The 15,528-nt window shown below is 39.4% G+C and overlaps 1 protein-coding gene across 3 annotated transcripts in view; it reads left to right on the forward strand.

Moving 5' to 3' along the window:
- Window positions 1-1,075: 1,075 nt before the first annotated feature.
- The window catches only part of LOC146501053 (carboxypeptidase inhibitor SmCI-like), a 45,535-nt gene continuing 31,082 nt past the window's right edge, over window positions 1,076-15,528 (forward strand). Inside the window, exon 1 of one of the 3 annotated variants that reach the window (XM_085136669.1) lies at window positions 1,076-1,220. In XM_085136669.1, coding sequence (XP_084992795.1) covers window positions 1,142-1,220 — 79 coding nt within the window. In that variant the 5' untranslated portion in view covers window positions 1,076-1,141. The remainder of the gene's footprint in view (window positions 1,221-15,528) is intronic. The other 2 variants (XM_085136671.1, XM_085136670.1) reach the window with 2 other exon arrangements.

The raw sequence follows: 15,528 nt of genomic DNA on the forward strand, positions 1-15,528 counted from the left end.
CTCTCTGAGGACTCCGGCTTCCTCCCACAGTCCAAAGACATGCTAGACACATGTCAACGTGTTAACTGGTGATTTTAAATTGGGCATAAGTGTGAATGGTTGCCTGTCTCTCTGCGTTAGGTGTATAGTACAGTACTATAATCTCCCTATAGAAGCTGGGATACGCTCCAGCCCCCCTGCAACCCTGATAAGGATAAGCTGAAGAGAATGGATGGATCCTAAAACAATATAGCGTTTTAAGTGTTCACAGCACAGGGCAAACACCTTTAATCTCTGACAGATAAAGAACATCTCCACCAAAGTGTTCTATGTGACAGTCAAAGCACTGTCAAAGCACCAACTGTGACTCAAATCCTCAGCCTTGGCAGCAGTGCAGCCAAGCTGTATTTAACAAAGTGTGCTTTGTACATAAATCCACTGGGGTATTTAATGCAGTGTAATGAATCCATCCAAGTTATGAACATTTGTGGGGAAAAGAGGCTCGCAGACTGTAATTTCAGGCTATATGAGCCAACTCAAAGCTCAATTACAGCTTGTGTCACCAGCAGAGGCCTGGAGGCGCTGGAAAAAGAAGTGTTTCAGAATCTTTCCAAAGGCTCAGGTACACATTTTCTGCATGAAGCAGACAGCTGAGGCTCTGTAATGCACTTCAGATGAAAGTTTCTCATCACAGGGAGATGAATATGTGTCGCATCTTTGCAGCCCTTGAGGAGCTGCAAAGATGCAACCGGCTTGATGCAAGTTCATGAGCTCCCGAGCGTGTGTGAGAGAAGGATTTTCTCCCGCTGTAAAGTTTCTGGCCAACCCTCTTATTACTCTTGTTATGATTACATTTATGTAACATTATTTACTTGAAAAACATGATAAGAGATATAATCAAACATTCCCATCTTCATACAATCCATTTCAATTCTTTGTAAGTGTTATGAGTCAGAGTTTATTCCCTTCTATCGCTATATCCCAGGAAATTATAGGGAGTTTCAGTGACGTAGGCAGTGTCTACAGTCTCAGTGTTATCAAACGGAAGTACTCACCCTCCCATACACGTGCACAATCGTGAGCGCGCGCTACAGCACTTTAACTTGTTGAAGTTTCCCTCTGAACTTTACATTCCGCGCGGACCAGCCCCCCGTTCAGCAGCATGCCTCTCTCCAACAAGTGGTGGATTTTGTGCGCAGTTTTGCTCTCCTGCCTGGTCCGTTTTGGGTCTTGCAGAAAAGGTAAGACGAATAAGGCAAAGTTTGTATGTGTATATGTATGCGGGTTCTTTCTTTTAAACTGGCTTTAGTTAGTTCGCAACTTGTTTTTGTTGCTATACGACCGTGCTTTAGGAGAAAGTTCTCCTCGCGAACCTCGTGCGTAAAATACGACTGCGCTCAGGGTTTATAGATATTCACTTTCTTATATTTATCAATCAAGTTTTATTCCTGTTGAAATACTGCATGGATGTGTTAGGCATTAATGCGTGTTATTGTGTACAGCAGTACAGTCCTGTACTATATTCATATATTCGTAAAAATTGCAACAAAAAACATGTTAGAAATTACGCGTAAATGTTCAAATGTTCTCAATCTTTCTTTCTTTTTTATTTTTTGCTTAAGAAGTTTTTAAGTATTACTTGTAAAAATCCAGAAAATGTTGAGACGTGACCCCATACTTTAATCAATGTCTTTACTGAGGTCCTGGCAACAACGTTTGTTTTGCTGTGTGTGACCTTTTAAAGTCGAGATGTGGCGTCTGGAGAGGCCAAAGTCCAGAATAAATGCAGTTCTCATACTGGCCACGACCCACACCTGAACCGCTTGGCACCTCCTCTCGTTCTGTCACGTCGCAACAACAGCCTTGCGAGCTGTAATGAGACCGATGGGATTGGATGTCAGATACCCAACAAGCTGCGAAAGGTCTGAGTTGTGGCAGGTCTGGTCCAAAGTGGTGAAGAAAGTGTAGCCTAATATTCTGCTTTCACTTCTCCTTTCCTGAAAGCAAATACCGGTTTAAGTGAACTGTAACATTCACTATATATCTTTAATGTCAGTGTCTGCTTTCTTCTTATCTTTCAAAGACATACAGCTCCTTTTTGCATCATTTCCAAGCATGGAAGGAACATTTTAAAGCTATAATTAGAATTTGTAAGCCGGACGCTTTGTTATGTTGACAAACTTGACATTTCCCCTGATAAATACACATGTACATTTAATGTCCAAGCATTTTCCTGGCTTCTTGTAAGATTTACATTTTAGTGAAACCCATGGAACAGTTTGAAGATGAGGGACTGCCAGCAAAGTTGATAGACCTTAATTGCAAATAGACTACGATAAAAAATTTCTTTGTAAAGATTCAATAACAACAAACTTAAAAACTGCTCTTAATGGGTGGCAACTTTCTAGTCCTTTGTCCAGAGGTGATTCAAACCCCATGTGGGGCCTGAGGCAAAACTTAGCTTTTTGATTCCACTGATACGACTCTGTGGAGTCTCCAAGCATCCTGTTGTGATTAATTACAATTCACTTAAAATGCACATACATGGAAGAATGCATTGTTCTATTCCGTAACCAGAAACTAAGTCCTATTCCTGCAATATAGTTTATTAAGTTAAACTCAATGTTGGTATTATAAAAAGCCCTGTACACTCTCAAGACTGTATTCATGAGATGTGCTGCAATCTGTGAAAAATACTTCGTTATTGAGGCTGCTGAATATGTAGTGGGTCTGTAGCTTGACTGCAAATAATTACAAAACAAACTGAGGAAGGAGAACATTTTGACTGACTGGACTTTATTTAGTTGGAAATGTGTTAAAGCCCAGTAATTTATTTTGTCAGCCTTCAATTTTTTAGGTCTGTGGGATATAGAGTGGAACTCGGTTGCCACTCCCTGTGGGTTTGAATGAGAAATACAGTCATGTATCACCTGCATATAAATGGAAAACAACTTTAAATTACATTGCAGAGGGGCAGATTGAGACACGTTTTAAAACTCCAGAGTTGACAAAACACCAGAATCATAACCTCTGTAATGATATCAGAGCAAAACACCACTGATATGTTCCTGAGTGACCCAAAACATAATCTTTCCAATATAAGCTGCGAGAGAATGCATTTCCCTCCAATGGTAATTGAGAATCTAATTTCACTTGTACAGAAGAATATTGTGGAAGCAAGACTTGTTATTTTTCAGATATACTTTTGACATTTTAGCATTTACTGGACTGGATAGTAAAGAAAGTTTGCAGAAAAACTGGGAGAGAGTGTTTGGCATTGCCACAAAGGAAATGGTCTTGGGTTTGCTCAAACCAGTCACTCCAGTAGCTTTCAGCATATAGGTGCTTATCCAAGTGTCCTATATCAGTACCCATGACTTTTTTTTAAGCATCTAAGAGACATTATTTTCCCTAAACCATCACTTTCTATTTATTGATGATTAACATTGTAAACATACAGGTCTTTTTAACCTTAAGGCAAAAACTTTAAAAATACTAAATGTTTTCTTAAAGTCATACAGATATTGTTATAGCAAACACGACCAGGGGCATTTTTATTTTTTAGCCACCCAGTAGTATGAGAAAGAAAATCTTTGGTAAATACAGAGAGACAATTTGTGTCTATTGCCCTATTGTGGCCTTCAACAATGTTTTGCTCACAGAAGAACATTAGCTTTTACTATTTGCATATCATTTAGGTGCTCTTGAGAGGTAATACAATAAGGGATTCACTGAGCCAGTTTGGGACTATCATTGGAGCACAGTTCTGGTCGTATCACTAATCGTCTCATGGAGGCGTAAACACTGTCTCATTAATTTGTGGAGGAATTTAATTAGAAGCTCGCTAGCTGTTTGAAGTGGCCCTTTTATTAGAAAGCCTCAGGCCATAGAAAGAAAATACTGTAGCATGTGCCATCTTAATTAGCGTCTGCAGTAAGGAGCAGACTTGAGAAAACTATGAGTCTTAGAATGTCACTAACAACATTTTACCACAAGATCATTTCACCTATAACTGGAACGTCTTCTCTGCACTGACTAATAATAGCTACAGACTAATGTTTCATGCTGGCAGTTTCTTTAATAAGGAATGTTAGTTTTGTCTCGACATGAAGCTCGCCAAAAAGTGGCTCCACTGCAACATTACCAGCAGCCTTTCCTCAGGGTCATATAAGCATTAAAATGCAAGAGGCACGAAATCTCTCTCAGTGACGTAATTCATTGTTCTGCCTCTGTTCTCCGTTTGTGGATGTACCAACTCCTAGTTTTTCCAACTTTATACTTTCGTGAGAGAATTTTTTGTTCTGTTTTTTATTAACTTTTATGTAATTTCACTTTGCCATGCAGACTTCATTATTTCTTCTTCATAACTGACCCTTGTGGTCTTCAATGTCCCCACATACCAAACGTGTAATGGAAAAAGTAAACGAACTTACAAATTTTCCGCATCCGAACTTGACGTGTACTGTATGTGCACACGGTATGTGTTGCATTTTTGCAGGAAATTTGCCTCAAAAAACACACTGTGAAAAGAAAAAATGAAGTTGACATCAAGACATGATTAGCTGGTCCTGTAAGAACGTAAGATTCTGGGTACATTCGGTTCTCATGAGAAAGCAGCAGCAGGGAGAATTTCATGGTTTTGATCCATGTTGAAGCTGTATCACGACCACTTTTATACGTTTTCAGAATGTCAGTCAAGCAATTTGAGGTCTTGTTGGCAGATTTGGGAGCAGATCTTAGGAGGTAGAAAAATTATTTCAGAGAGCCAGTTGACCCGGAGCATGGTCTAGCTTTGTGTTTGAGGTAAAACATTATTGTTTTACTATTTCCAAATCACTGTATATTTAGTACTGGTGTGCGATTTGAGTTACGAATGTGCTTGATGCCAAATGTAGTGGTCTGATTGGTCAGATCGTTTTGTGCAGTTCCAAATAAATCAACCGTGTTTCTAAAAATTCTAAAATGCCGCAAATTCGTCCAGTGAACTTCTGTGGTTGGTATGTGTGGCTGCATTAAGAAAGGTGAGTCTGAAAAATGTTTTTAATGCACAAATTATTCACACAGGTTTTAGATGTTTTTACAGATGTAACTGTAACTGAAGCCAAAATGCGAAAATGCTAAATGGAACATTTCTTGTAGACCTGCAGGTAGTGAAGAAAGGCATTGCAAAGTTTTGTTAACTTGGAAATTGCTGCAAGGCATGAATAATTAATAACACAAATGGGACTTTAAGAACATCTAAATTGCCTCCTAAAAACATGGAACTGCATCACCACCAGAAAAAAAAAGAGCTTAAAAGTTCAGATTTGGAAAGCTTAGCACTCTGAGGATGCACTGTAAAAAAAAAAAACTTTAAGGAAGGACATTTATATAGCACTTTTCCAGGCTTACTGATAACCTAAAGGCACATTCTATAATAGAGCCAAGTCTCCGTAAAGATATGGGCACAACAGACTCTGATGTGCTGTGTCTGGGTCTTATTTCATCCATTTTATTTTCCTGTGATGTTTCCTGTAGGCTGGGCAGAGGAACAGCTTTAGGTCCAAGCTGACTTAGCTTAATTCTTATCCCTCTCTTTCTGGGTCGATCACATTGCCTGCAGCGAGTTTTGGACTGCATCCTCTGCCTGGCTGGTCAGATGATAAAGAGGTCAGCTATGGGCTCAAAGTCTCTTAATCCAGTCTCTGAGGAAAAATTTCAGGTATCTAGTGCATTGACTGTATCTACGTTTTGTTGAGTTCATAACTTTAGTGATACCTACACAACACTACAAAAGACACCCAGTACTGCTGTTTTAAAGCCTTTTCATCATTGTGAGGGAGTATTAGGCTCTTAAACTGAAAAACACTCAAGATTGTACTCTGTCCTGACCTGACATGGATTTACTTTCTATAACACAATTTGAACGTCATGTAAAAGACCTGAGGATGGAGTTGAACTAGTCTAAAGACCTGAAACTTTCTCTTGAACATGCTTTGAGATATGACTGCAACCTGTTAGGGCATCACGACGGCGGGTCATTTGCCTCCATCTCAGCTTATCTCGAGCATCCTCCTCTGTCACACCAACCCTTTACATGTCCTCCTTCACTACATCTGTTCAGTTCAAGTCAGTGTGATTGATATAGTGTCAAATACAAACAACAATCGCCTCAAGGTGTTTTTTACTGTAAGGTAATAGTAGCCCTTCAATACACAGAGTAACAATCAGACAGCACCCTATGAGCAAGAAGAGTTGGGAAGAGTTAATCTCTCCTTTAGTATTCTTAGCCCCTAGATTTAAAGTCCCCACTCTCACTTCCATTGTCCTACTTTTCCCTCATTCTTGCTGCCTCTAAACATGCCTTCCTCCTTTCATCTACTTCCTCTGGCTTTGCCCAACAACTTTAACCATCAAACTGATGGTCAACATCAGGAGAATGCATTCAACCAGATCATCACTTTTATGCAAAAATTAAGCACAGCAATTTTACACCAAATGTCCTTTCTGATGGGAACCTCCCCATTTATCCCATCTTGAGACCAGCAGTAGTGCATTGATGTGTGACCCCCTGGTTTCTAAAAGACCTGCTACAAGGCTTAAATCAGCTACAACTTGAATTTCTTGAAGGCAGGGTTGAGGCATGTTGTCTGCCATATTTCCATAACACGTTAAATTGTCCCAGCACATCTGTTATTGTGGTAAAATATTAAAATAAATTTGCTTTTGTGGTGCTTTCTGTAGGGCGTGTGGTTTAAATAATAATGGTCATTAGTGGAATAAGCTGTGTGAGTCATAATAACTGGAAGTTGTGCTGTAACAAGATAATTTCGAGCCCATTATTCGCAGCCCTTGAGTGTCTTTCCGGTTTTGTTACTTCAGCTTGCTGAGCGTTGCTGCCCTGTGCGACACCAAAAACATAAATATGTGACAATGTTCTGAAGTAGAAGCATATTTAATTAAATATGATTGTTTTATGAGGCCTGCATCCTCAGCTTTCGCCCACCACAGTATCACTTTAAGTTAGTGTTAAAATTCTGCTTGAGGTGATGCCTCTAGCTTTGCTGGTTGACTAATTAAAATGTGTGTGTCATCTTTTTCTGTGAATATACAGTGCATATCGCTAAGAAATATAGCATGTGTAATTGTAGCCTACACATCTGCTTGAGCGGGAACCATAAACTCATTGTGATACACAGTTACATAACGTAATTGGCTTATTTTATTTGACCTCATGAACTTTAGAAAGTTACACATTTCAGAGTTCAAAGGTCCTTGCTGATTCATCTGCTGCAGAATATAAAACACCTCAGCCTACATCAGAGCAGCAGGAACGCTAGTCGAGAGTCTATATAACACCCGCTTAATCTCTGAGCTTAATTTATATCTATGTGACAAACACGTAATGAACACTTAAGGTTGGGTTACTTAGGCCTTGATCTATAAAAAATGAGGACACAATGAGACCACTCAGTCACTGAGAGGAAGATTTTCTATATTCATGCAATTTATTATTTTTGAACAATCGTGTGAATTTTTGTATTGATGTACTTGTCTTGATTTCATCTGTACAGGTGTTCCACACACTAACTCCTCTGACTATAATGCTCTGATATTTGACATTTGTCCTTACTACTGGCTTGCTGAACATAAGGATTCCTCTCAGGTCATGAGTATTTGGTCTTATTTGGAACAAGTTCTGAATGTTGTGGGGCAAAGATTTATTCGCTGCTTTTGTACATTGTTTGCGCATTTCTGAGGTCAACCAAATCTTTAAATTTGAGAATATTTAATTTGATAAAAAGTGGATTTGATGGGTCTCTTGAAGTAGCTTTATTTAAACACCGAACTCCAAGAAATTTTCTGTACACTAAGAGTAAGAAACAGTAACACAACATTTCCACTTTTGATTTATGATGTGCAGAATACAGATACTTGGAAACCCAGAAACATTCCAGTGCAAAGTTGTTCTGGGCATCAGATCTTTGTGCAGCTATTACCCTATTTTCAGATAAAAAGCTGACTACCGTGCGTTTTGGTGAATATACGTGTCCTTTGAGAGAAAATACCTGTCCACTCCAGTTTGACAGAGCTGGAGGAGATGATAAATGTACTCTAAGGAGCATCCAGCGCAGGTTAATCGGTGAGTCCTGTGCACTGTCACCTGTAGAAGCTGGCAAACGACACTGCCTCGGCTCTGTATTTAGAGGGGAGATGCTGTCTCTATAATCATTTCTCAACTCACCTGACAATAATTCGCTAGTGTGTTCTTTCACAGCTACAGAGGCATAGCCAGAACATGTGGAAATGTGTGTACCAATTGCTCAATAGGAGGAAAAAGTGGCTCAACAAGGAATAGAAACAGTACTTTCAGTATACTAGCTTCCCATTATAGGTGTCAGTGAACACATGGTTGTACTTTTTATTTAAAACTGTGATGTTAAGAAATTTTAGGGCCACCCAGGAAAGGTTTGTAAAGAGACTCAAAGTCAGAAGGTCTTTTTTCCATTACTGAATATTCACTACCTGAAAAAAGGAATTCGTAATATCTTTATTGTAAACAACAAGCAAAAATTTAGGTCTTAAGTTGACTCTGGAGACTGGGATAATATTCTCAACCTGGGTCAGATTCCTTAAAAAAAGACCTGTTGCTATTCATAATTTTCAGTGACTGGCACAGGGAGATGAAGGGAAAAACGTGTGCAAAAGTACAGATATTTATCTGGAACATGGATTTGGTTATACTAATAATTTCGTAGTTTTGGGATGTGAAAGACAAAAAAAAGGATATTAATATATTAATAATAATTGGAAAAAAAGCGTCCAAATTAGCTAACCTTACTTAGGATCGCTGTACTCATCAGGTTGATGACGTGAATTTGAATCAAAACGAATAATTTCAGTCGAAATGATCAAAACGGACAATCTGCTATTATTTGTGAACAGACAGAGTAGCAAGTTGTCACTGGCCTGGATTTAGCAACCATCTGGCAAACCTGATAAAAATAACTGGAACACGTTGGAGAAAAAGCTTTGTTTTGTCCTCCTGGCTGACGCTCCTATAATGACGTGACGTAACATGACAGCTCCGAATTCCACTGGTGTCACTCAGTTGAATAAAGGCCATCTGTAGTTACGTAGGTTGTTAAAAGAGGCCCATTTGTGGCTTTTTTTTTTTTTTTACAAGACATGTTTAATTTCTGCCTTTTGTGTTGTTGATGGTGTTGTGTCATTCCAGGTACAAAACCAAACAAAGCTGGCCTTTTGTTCAAAGCTTTTCGTCCCTTTATCTGTCCCTGCACAGTGCGCTCTATCTCGAAGGAGTCTGCGGCTGACGGAGCTTCATGCAAGCTGTAGCGACATTATTAACGTTGCTGTAGCTTGCAGGAAGCTTTAATCTCGCAAATGTTGAGTCATAATTGGCATTTTGCACAGATGGTGAATGACACCGACATGGGAACTAATTAGGTCTGTAGCCTTATGCCTTTGCGAATGACTCACATTTGTTTGCTGAAAAAGATAGTGCTATCCTTTTTCCTTGACTCTGGAAAGTTTTTGCAGCGGAGCTCAACTGGCTGTCTGCAAGTGGATAAGGCTATGGTAGCATTTCCTGTTGGTGGAACTGACAATAAATGTCAGGTTTGTTTAAGGGGGAGCGTTTCAGGAAGTTATGCGTCTCACAGGATGCTGAACTTGTGGGAGATAATGGAAGTGGAAATATGGCTTGAGATATGGGAACGGTGGTAAATAACTTGTGCTATTGCATTATTTCGTTTTATATATAAATGCTGTATTTGTGTATGTTGGATTTATGTTGCTGGGGGAAAAAAAGAAAAAAAAGAAGAATCTCATTTCTTAAGAAGGTGTGCTGACTTAACTGTGCTCTAGCATAGCAGCAAAAATCAGCAGAGTGGACAAAAGTTTTGGGGAATAAAAGACAGAGGTGAACCAAGTCTGAACCTGTTGGAGGAGCAGTCAAGCAGAATGCCTGATGAAAGGCCAATCACTTCTTCTGGTTTGTACCAGTTCAGACAAGGCACATGTGGATGATTGGTTTCTTGTTTTTGACTGCTTGACGTTGATAGTCACTGAAATTGAGCTTATGCCTCTTTCGCAGTCCCATGCTGCTCAGACTGATCTGATTTACTGAAACAACTCGAATGAAAGACCCGAATGAAATGTGAAAAACAACAGAGTGAGGTTGAGCTTATACCAACGTTTAAGGCAAACGAAGGCGTCAGCTGTCCGGGCCCCAGGCTGCAGTTGGATCTGTTTTTGTTTACCTTCAGCCGTGCAACCTTTAACTTAAAGATTGCACACATATCAACACGCAGAGCAGTGTCAGGTTCAGAGCAAGTCCGTCAAATGCAAGTCCATCACAAAAATGAAAACACAACACACTCTGCACGAGTACACAGTCTTTAAATGTCACCTGTGATCTTGGCTTTGCCCCAGTGGTACTTTCAAATCAAGTGCAAAATCTTTACACAAAAACACAAGCAAACTGTAACAAATCTCGATACTGCTGCTCATTGATATTTCAAACACTATTGAATGTATGAACTTGCGCAACTGAACTAAATATATGTAGTTAGTCTCAACGCCGACTGGGAGAGTTAAAAACATGCAATAAGAGGCAACGTTTTATTATGAGAAATGTGGCATTTATAACTCCATACTGAGATTTGTGAATATGTGCTCAGATGAACAGCAGGATATTGGTATTTCTGGGCTTCTGAGCATATTGAAATATAACAAATTATCAAGTTGTATCTGAACACACTGTTTCTTAAGCCTCCCACTGTGTCTTTCTGTCTGCTATTTCTCTAAAAAATGAGTTTTCCATTTTACGCATAGTGCGAAGTCAGACACAATCGGTTTTTCCTCTGTTTTTGTAACACCTCTGACCTATTCCCTACAGCTTCTTTCTTTTCCATGCACTGTAATGTGAACAGATTGGTACTGCTCAATTTCGAGAAACAAAACATTGTTTATTTCTCTCGTTTGTGGTTTTGTTATTCGGTTTTTGTCATGGCCGGGTCAGCCTGCGAGGCGCTCCGGACTGAAACATTTCATTTTCGTCTTAGTTGTTCCCATGATTGCATTTTTTTTTTTTTTAACCTCAGCTTTTCCACCCGCAGTGTCACCGTTGTTTTGAGTTTTGATTTTCTAGTTGATTTTGTGAGTAAATTATTTGCAAACAAAACTGAATTATTGTGGTTTAACAATGATGCAAATACATAAATAGTCATTTCATTTGATGAAAACTCCACTAGGTTTAGAAATCATTGAACAGTCACAGCTGACAAAGCATCATAGCCACAGATTAAACATGGAAAAACGACTAGCATCACTGGCACTGAGCAGGGGTTTGAGGCAAAACAGCACCAGAAAATGTTCAGTGAGCTACATTTTCATTCAATTTGTGTCTTTGGTGGGCTTTTTCATGTCTTACATCATATTTATGGCGAATTCTTGCAGCTGTAATGATGTTTAGAGATAATAATACTTGAATAGGAAAAAAATACTTTATACGTTAACTATGGTGACAACTATGGAAGCCTGTTGCCACCACCACCAAAAAAAACCCCAAACAATTATCCATAACTCGAAATTTCGAGTAAGTGCTGCCAATCAGTAATCTATGTGAATGACATCATTTCCTTGTTATACCCAGAAGCTGAAGCCCTCAGCTACAAATGCTACAGCTAACCAGTATTACAGCCAGTCATGAATGCACAAATTGTTGAGTATTTTCAGCATGGCTTCACAAATGACGAAATCCTTGTGTTATTAGCTGAATCGTTGCTATCGTGGCGTTGCTATCAGCAAACGTACTCTCGAAAGCGCCAAATTGTTGCGATCCGGTTTTGAGTGCGCATTCCTCTGCGCCATATCCTTCTGGGTAACAAGAAAATGACGTCATTATTGTAGATTACTGATTAGCAGAGCTAACTTGAAATTTCGAGTTACTTTTCTCAAAATTTTGAGTTAACAAGTCGAAATTTCGAGAAAGATAACGAGTTATGGATTGTTTTTTTTTGTTTGTTTTTTTTTCTTCCTTAGTGGCGGAAACAGGCTTCCATACAAAACAGTACCGTGCTAAGTAACTTGCAATGCTGTATAATCTCAAGGTGTGTTCACATAGAAACTGAAGTTAAATTGAATTCGCTGTAATGTTTGTATTGTGTTGCCCTTGAAAGTCATAAAGCTGATTCATTGGAGCCTAACTGTCACAGGGTGAGAGGCTAGTTACACCCTGGACAGGTCATCAGCCTGTCACAGGGCGAACACAGAGACATGCAACCATTGCTCACATTCACACTCATTGTAATTATAGAATAACCAGTTATCCTAACCTTATGCACACAGTTCCCAGTATTCAACATATTCAAGACATCATGTCATTTGTTAACCTCCAGGTCATGACCAAACCACTTAGGTGCAAAGTTGGATTCAGGTTGCATTTCAGCCACCTGCTAACCAAGCACATGTTCATTTGAGAAAGACTTGATTACTGTTAGAGAGACTTAACCAAACCCATCATGTAATGGAATAATAGTGTTTCACAAAGGGGACAGTTTGGATAAATGTGAACCTAAACATACAGGTCAGTGGAGACCAGCTGGCTGTGAAGAGATTAAAAAATAAATTAGTAAATGATCTCATTTTTCAAGCTTAAAATGTCTCTTTGTACTGGTTATATTTTATTTTCTATAAAACTGGTCTGCCCATGCTGCCATCCATCCTGCTAATCTTTTCAGTTGATAACATAATGGCGGTGACGATGAAACCGTGGATTGAAATGGATGCTGCTGATGTGAACAAAGTGGAAATAAAACAAAAGTGAACTTTCAGTGCAATTCGGCTGCGTTATCCTCAGGTATCAGTGCAGGAGCAGCAGGCATAATCCTTCATATGAGAGCATGCTTTCAAACTTAACTTTTAGTCTCACTTCTCCAATCGGCAATAGAAGAAGGACTTCCTTTTCTCTCATCTGTTTGTCTGAATTATAACCGGCACTGTAGAAAAAGGCTGCTGTATTGATCTCCTAATCTAATGAGTGTATCTACAGTACAATCGGTTGAGGATGGCATTTGCACAGTTGGGAAATGAGCCACTTTCTCTCTGACCCATTGATTCAGCTGCACCATCAGAACCACATCAAAGCCAAAAACATTAATGACCGTAGTCCTTAGAATCCTTCAGCTTCTTTTCAGTGCTTCATTGTACCTGGAATATTGATGCATCTGGAAAAAAAACAAAACAAAAACTTTTAGCTAAGTTACTTAAAACAGCCAGTATAGCAAACTGTGAACCTGCGTGATGATTGTGATGTGCAGGCCAGCATTGTTTTTCTTCAGTCATTTACACCTTCAGCAGCTATGGGTTGTCCCGTCTAAATTATGAGCTGTTTTTATCTTTCTTAAGAACAATAAATCCTCATATTAAAAAAATGCAAATATTTCACTTGTACCAAATATAACATTTATGAAAGTTTACCTTCTTGAATGATGGATGTGAGTGTGATCAGGGCTTATAGCTATGAACCAACAAATCCTGTTCCTCTTTTTCTCTTTAACCTATGTTAGACTCATCTGATGTTGCCTCCGGTTCAGGTTTGATATTAGCAAAGACATCTGCATTTGGGGGCTCTTGATGCACTGACACCACCCTGTAAAATATGCCTGGCTTTCATTGTACGCACTCTGAGATAATCAGGTTTTTTTTTGTTACCCTGAAATAAAAAAACTGATTTATTCAGATAAATAGTTCTATTCGGTTAAAGACAGCAGTTACAAGTTTTAATCTAATCCGAGTGTGTTATATCAGCGTACCTTGTAATGAAAGTTTTCCATTACTGGTCTCAACACTGCCATTTCTGAGAATGATTTGGTTGTTATTGCCAGTGACGTGATGAATAATTGTGAGTCTTTTTGTAGCTGGGACTTCCTCACTATGGCAGATGGTGCTGTTGTATTTCCTCCCCCAGCGGCGTTTGCAACTTATGTCGAACTTGTGCCTGCATCATTGTCTGCCATATGCTCCTTCTGGACTGAGAAGTCACAGTCTTCTCTCAAATTAAAGGGACCAGACTATCATTTTGCTCGTACCGATGTAAACTTAATTTCTTGCAGTGGCACACACAGGTGTGCAGATAACTGTCACTAACCTGCGGTTCAGCTAATCACACACATCCTATTAGAGTGGCATCCAGGAAACATGGTTTGTCTGGTTGATTGGCTGAGGACCGGCTGAACCAGACTCTAATTGGCACTGAGTGGGATTTTTTGGGGTCGGCAGTGTTTTGGCTTTGCAAATGTCACAGCACGGAATTGGAAGAATCACTGAAGCGAGAGGGATTTGTGGTTCCCACTATTGTTTTATTATCAAGACCAAGTGGGAAACAGGTAGAGGCTCAACTTAGATATTGCCAGGAATAGATAATGCCTTTGCAACGTGGAGTGATTTCCACCACTGAACTGAAATAGGAGAAAAAGTCTCTTCAGGTTTGCAAGATATATGAAAAAGAGTTAAGATCATAAAGAAAAGGCAGACAAAGTTTTTGGGTTTATCTCACCAGGCTCTCAGAGAAAGAGAAGAACAAGCTAGCAAAGAAAAAAAAAGAGAAAATGGCCCTGGGTTAAAAAAAAACAAAAAAAACAAGGTAAGTGGAGATAAGTGTTAAATCTGGCTTGGCATGGACAAATGAGTCCACAAAAGCTATCGAGTTGTGGAGCAACAATTATCTTGCTCGCTGCATCTCTCCTCCCTCCCCACCTGCCACGCCATCACAGAGGTTCTGATTAAAAATGCATGGATCCCACAAGCCTTTTGGATAATTAAGCAGGTTTTCTTGCAGCCTAAAGCAAAGCTCTGTTGCAATCTTTTTTAGCAACACCAGATAAAACATACTATACACCGAGATAAACAGATCTCTGCATGATAACTTTGGTGTAAGTTTGGCGGCGATTGTGAAGTTTAACTTCACAAAGGTTTTTAACTTGGGTGTCTCCAGCAGCAGTCAAGCCACCAGTTGCGGCAGGGTTTTGTCTATTCTCTGTGAACTGAGCAGACATGAACTGGTTCACTACTCACTCTGGCTTCAGGGTAGCCCCCGGTTTGTTTCCCGACCACACAAACTGAACTTTCAAAGCTTTTATTGTTTGTAGAAATGGCAACACTTTTGTCCTGGAGGCATGAACGTGTCAGTGTTTCAGGGGGATTCCTTTGATCTGCTGGCAAAAATACTTTAAAAGGTGCTTGAGGCCCTCTTTGATCTCTCAGCATGAAGAGCCATTGGAGGAACTTCCTCCTGCTTCCACGATTGATGCAGGAATCAGGTCATCTTTCTGTGGCAAAGACCCAGGTCTGTTGCTTTAATGAGCTGAATGTGGAATGATGTGCAGGATGATTTTTCCTGTGCAACCCCTCTGTTTATGAGAGTGTAATTCAAAATGACATCATCTGCAGAACCACCAAATTCACCAGTTTGAGTCTGCAAAAAAACAAACAAAAGAAAAATCTATTTATAATTTATTGTGCTTTTTTGTTAAAAACTGTGAAGTC

Source organism: Neolamprologus multifasciatus, chromosome 16, assembly GCF_963576455.1.
Source record: "Neolamprologus multifasciatus chromosome 16, fNeoMul1.2, whole genome shotgun sequence".
NCBI lineage: Eukaryota > Metazoa > Chordata > Actinopteri > Cichliformes > Cichlidae > Neolamprologus > Neolamprologus multifasciatus.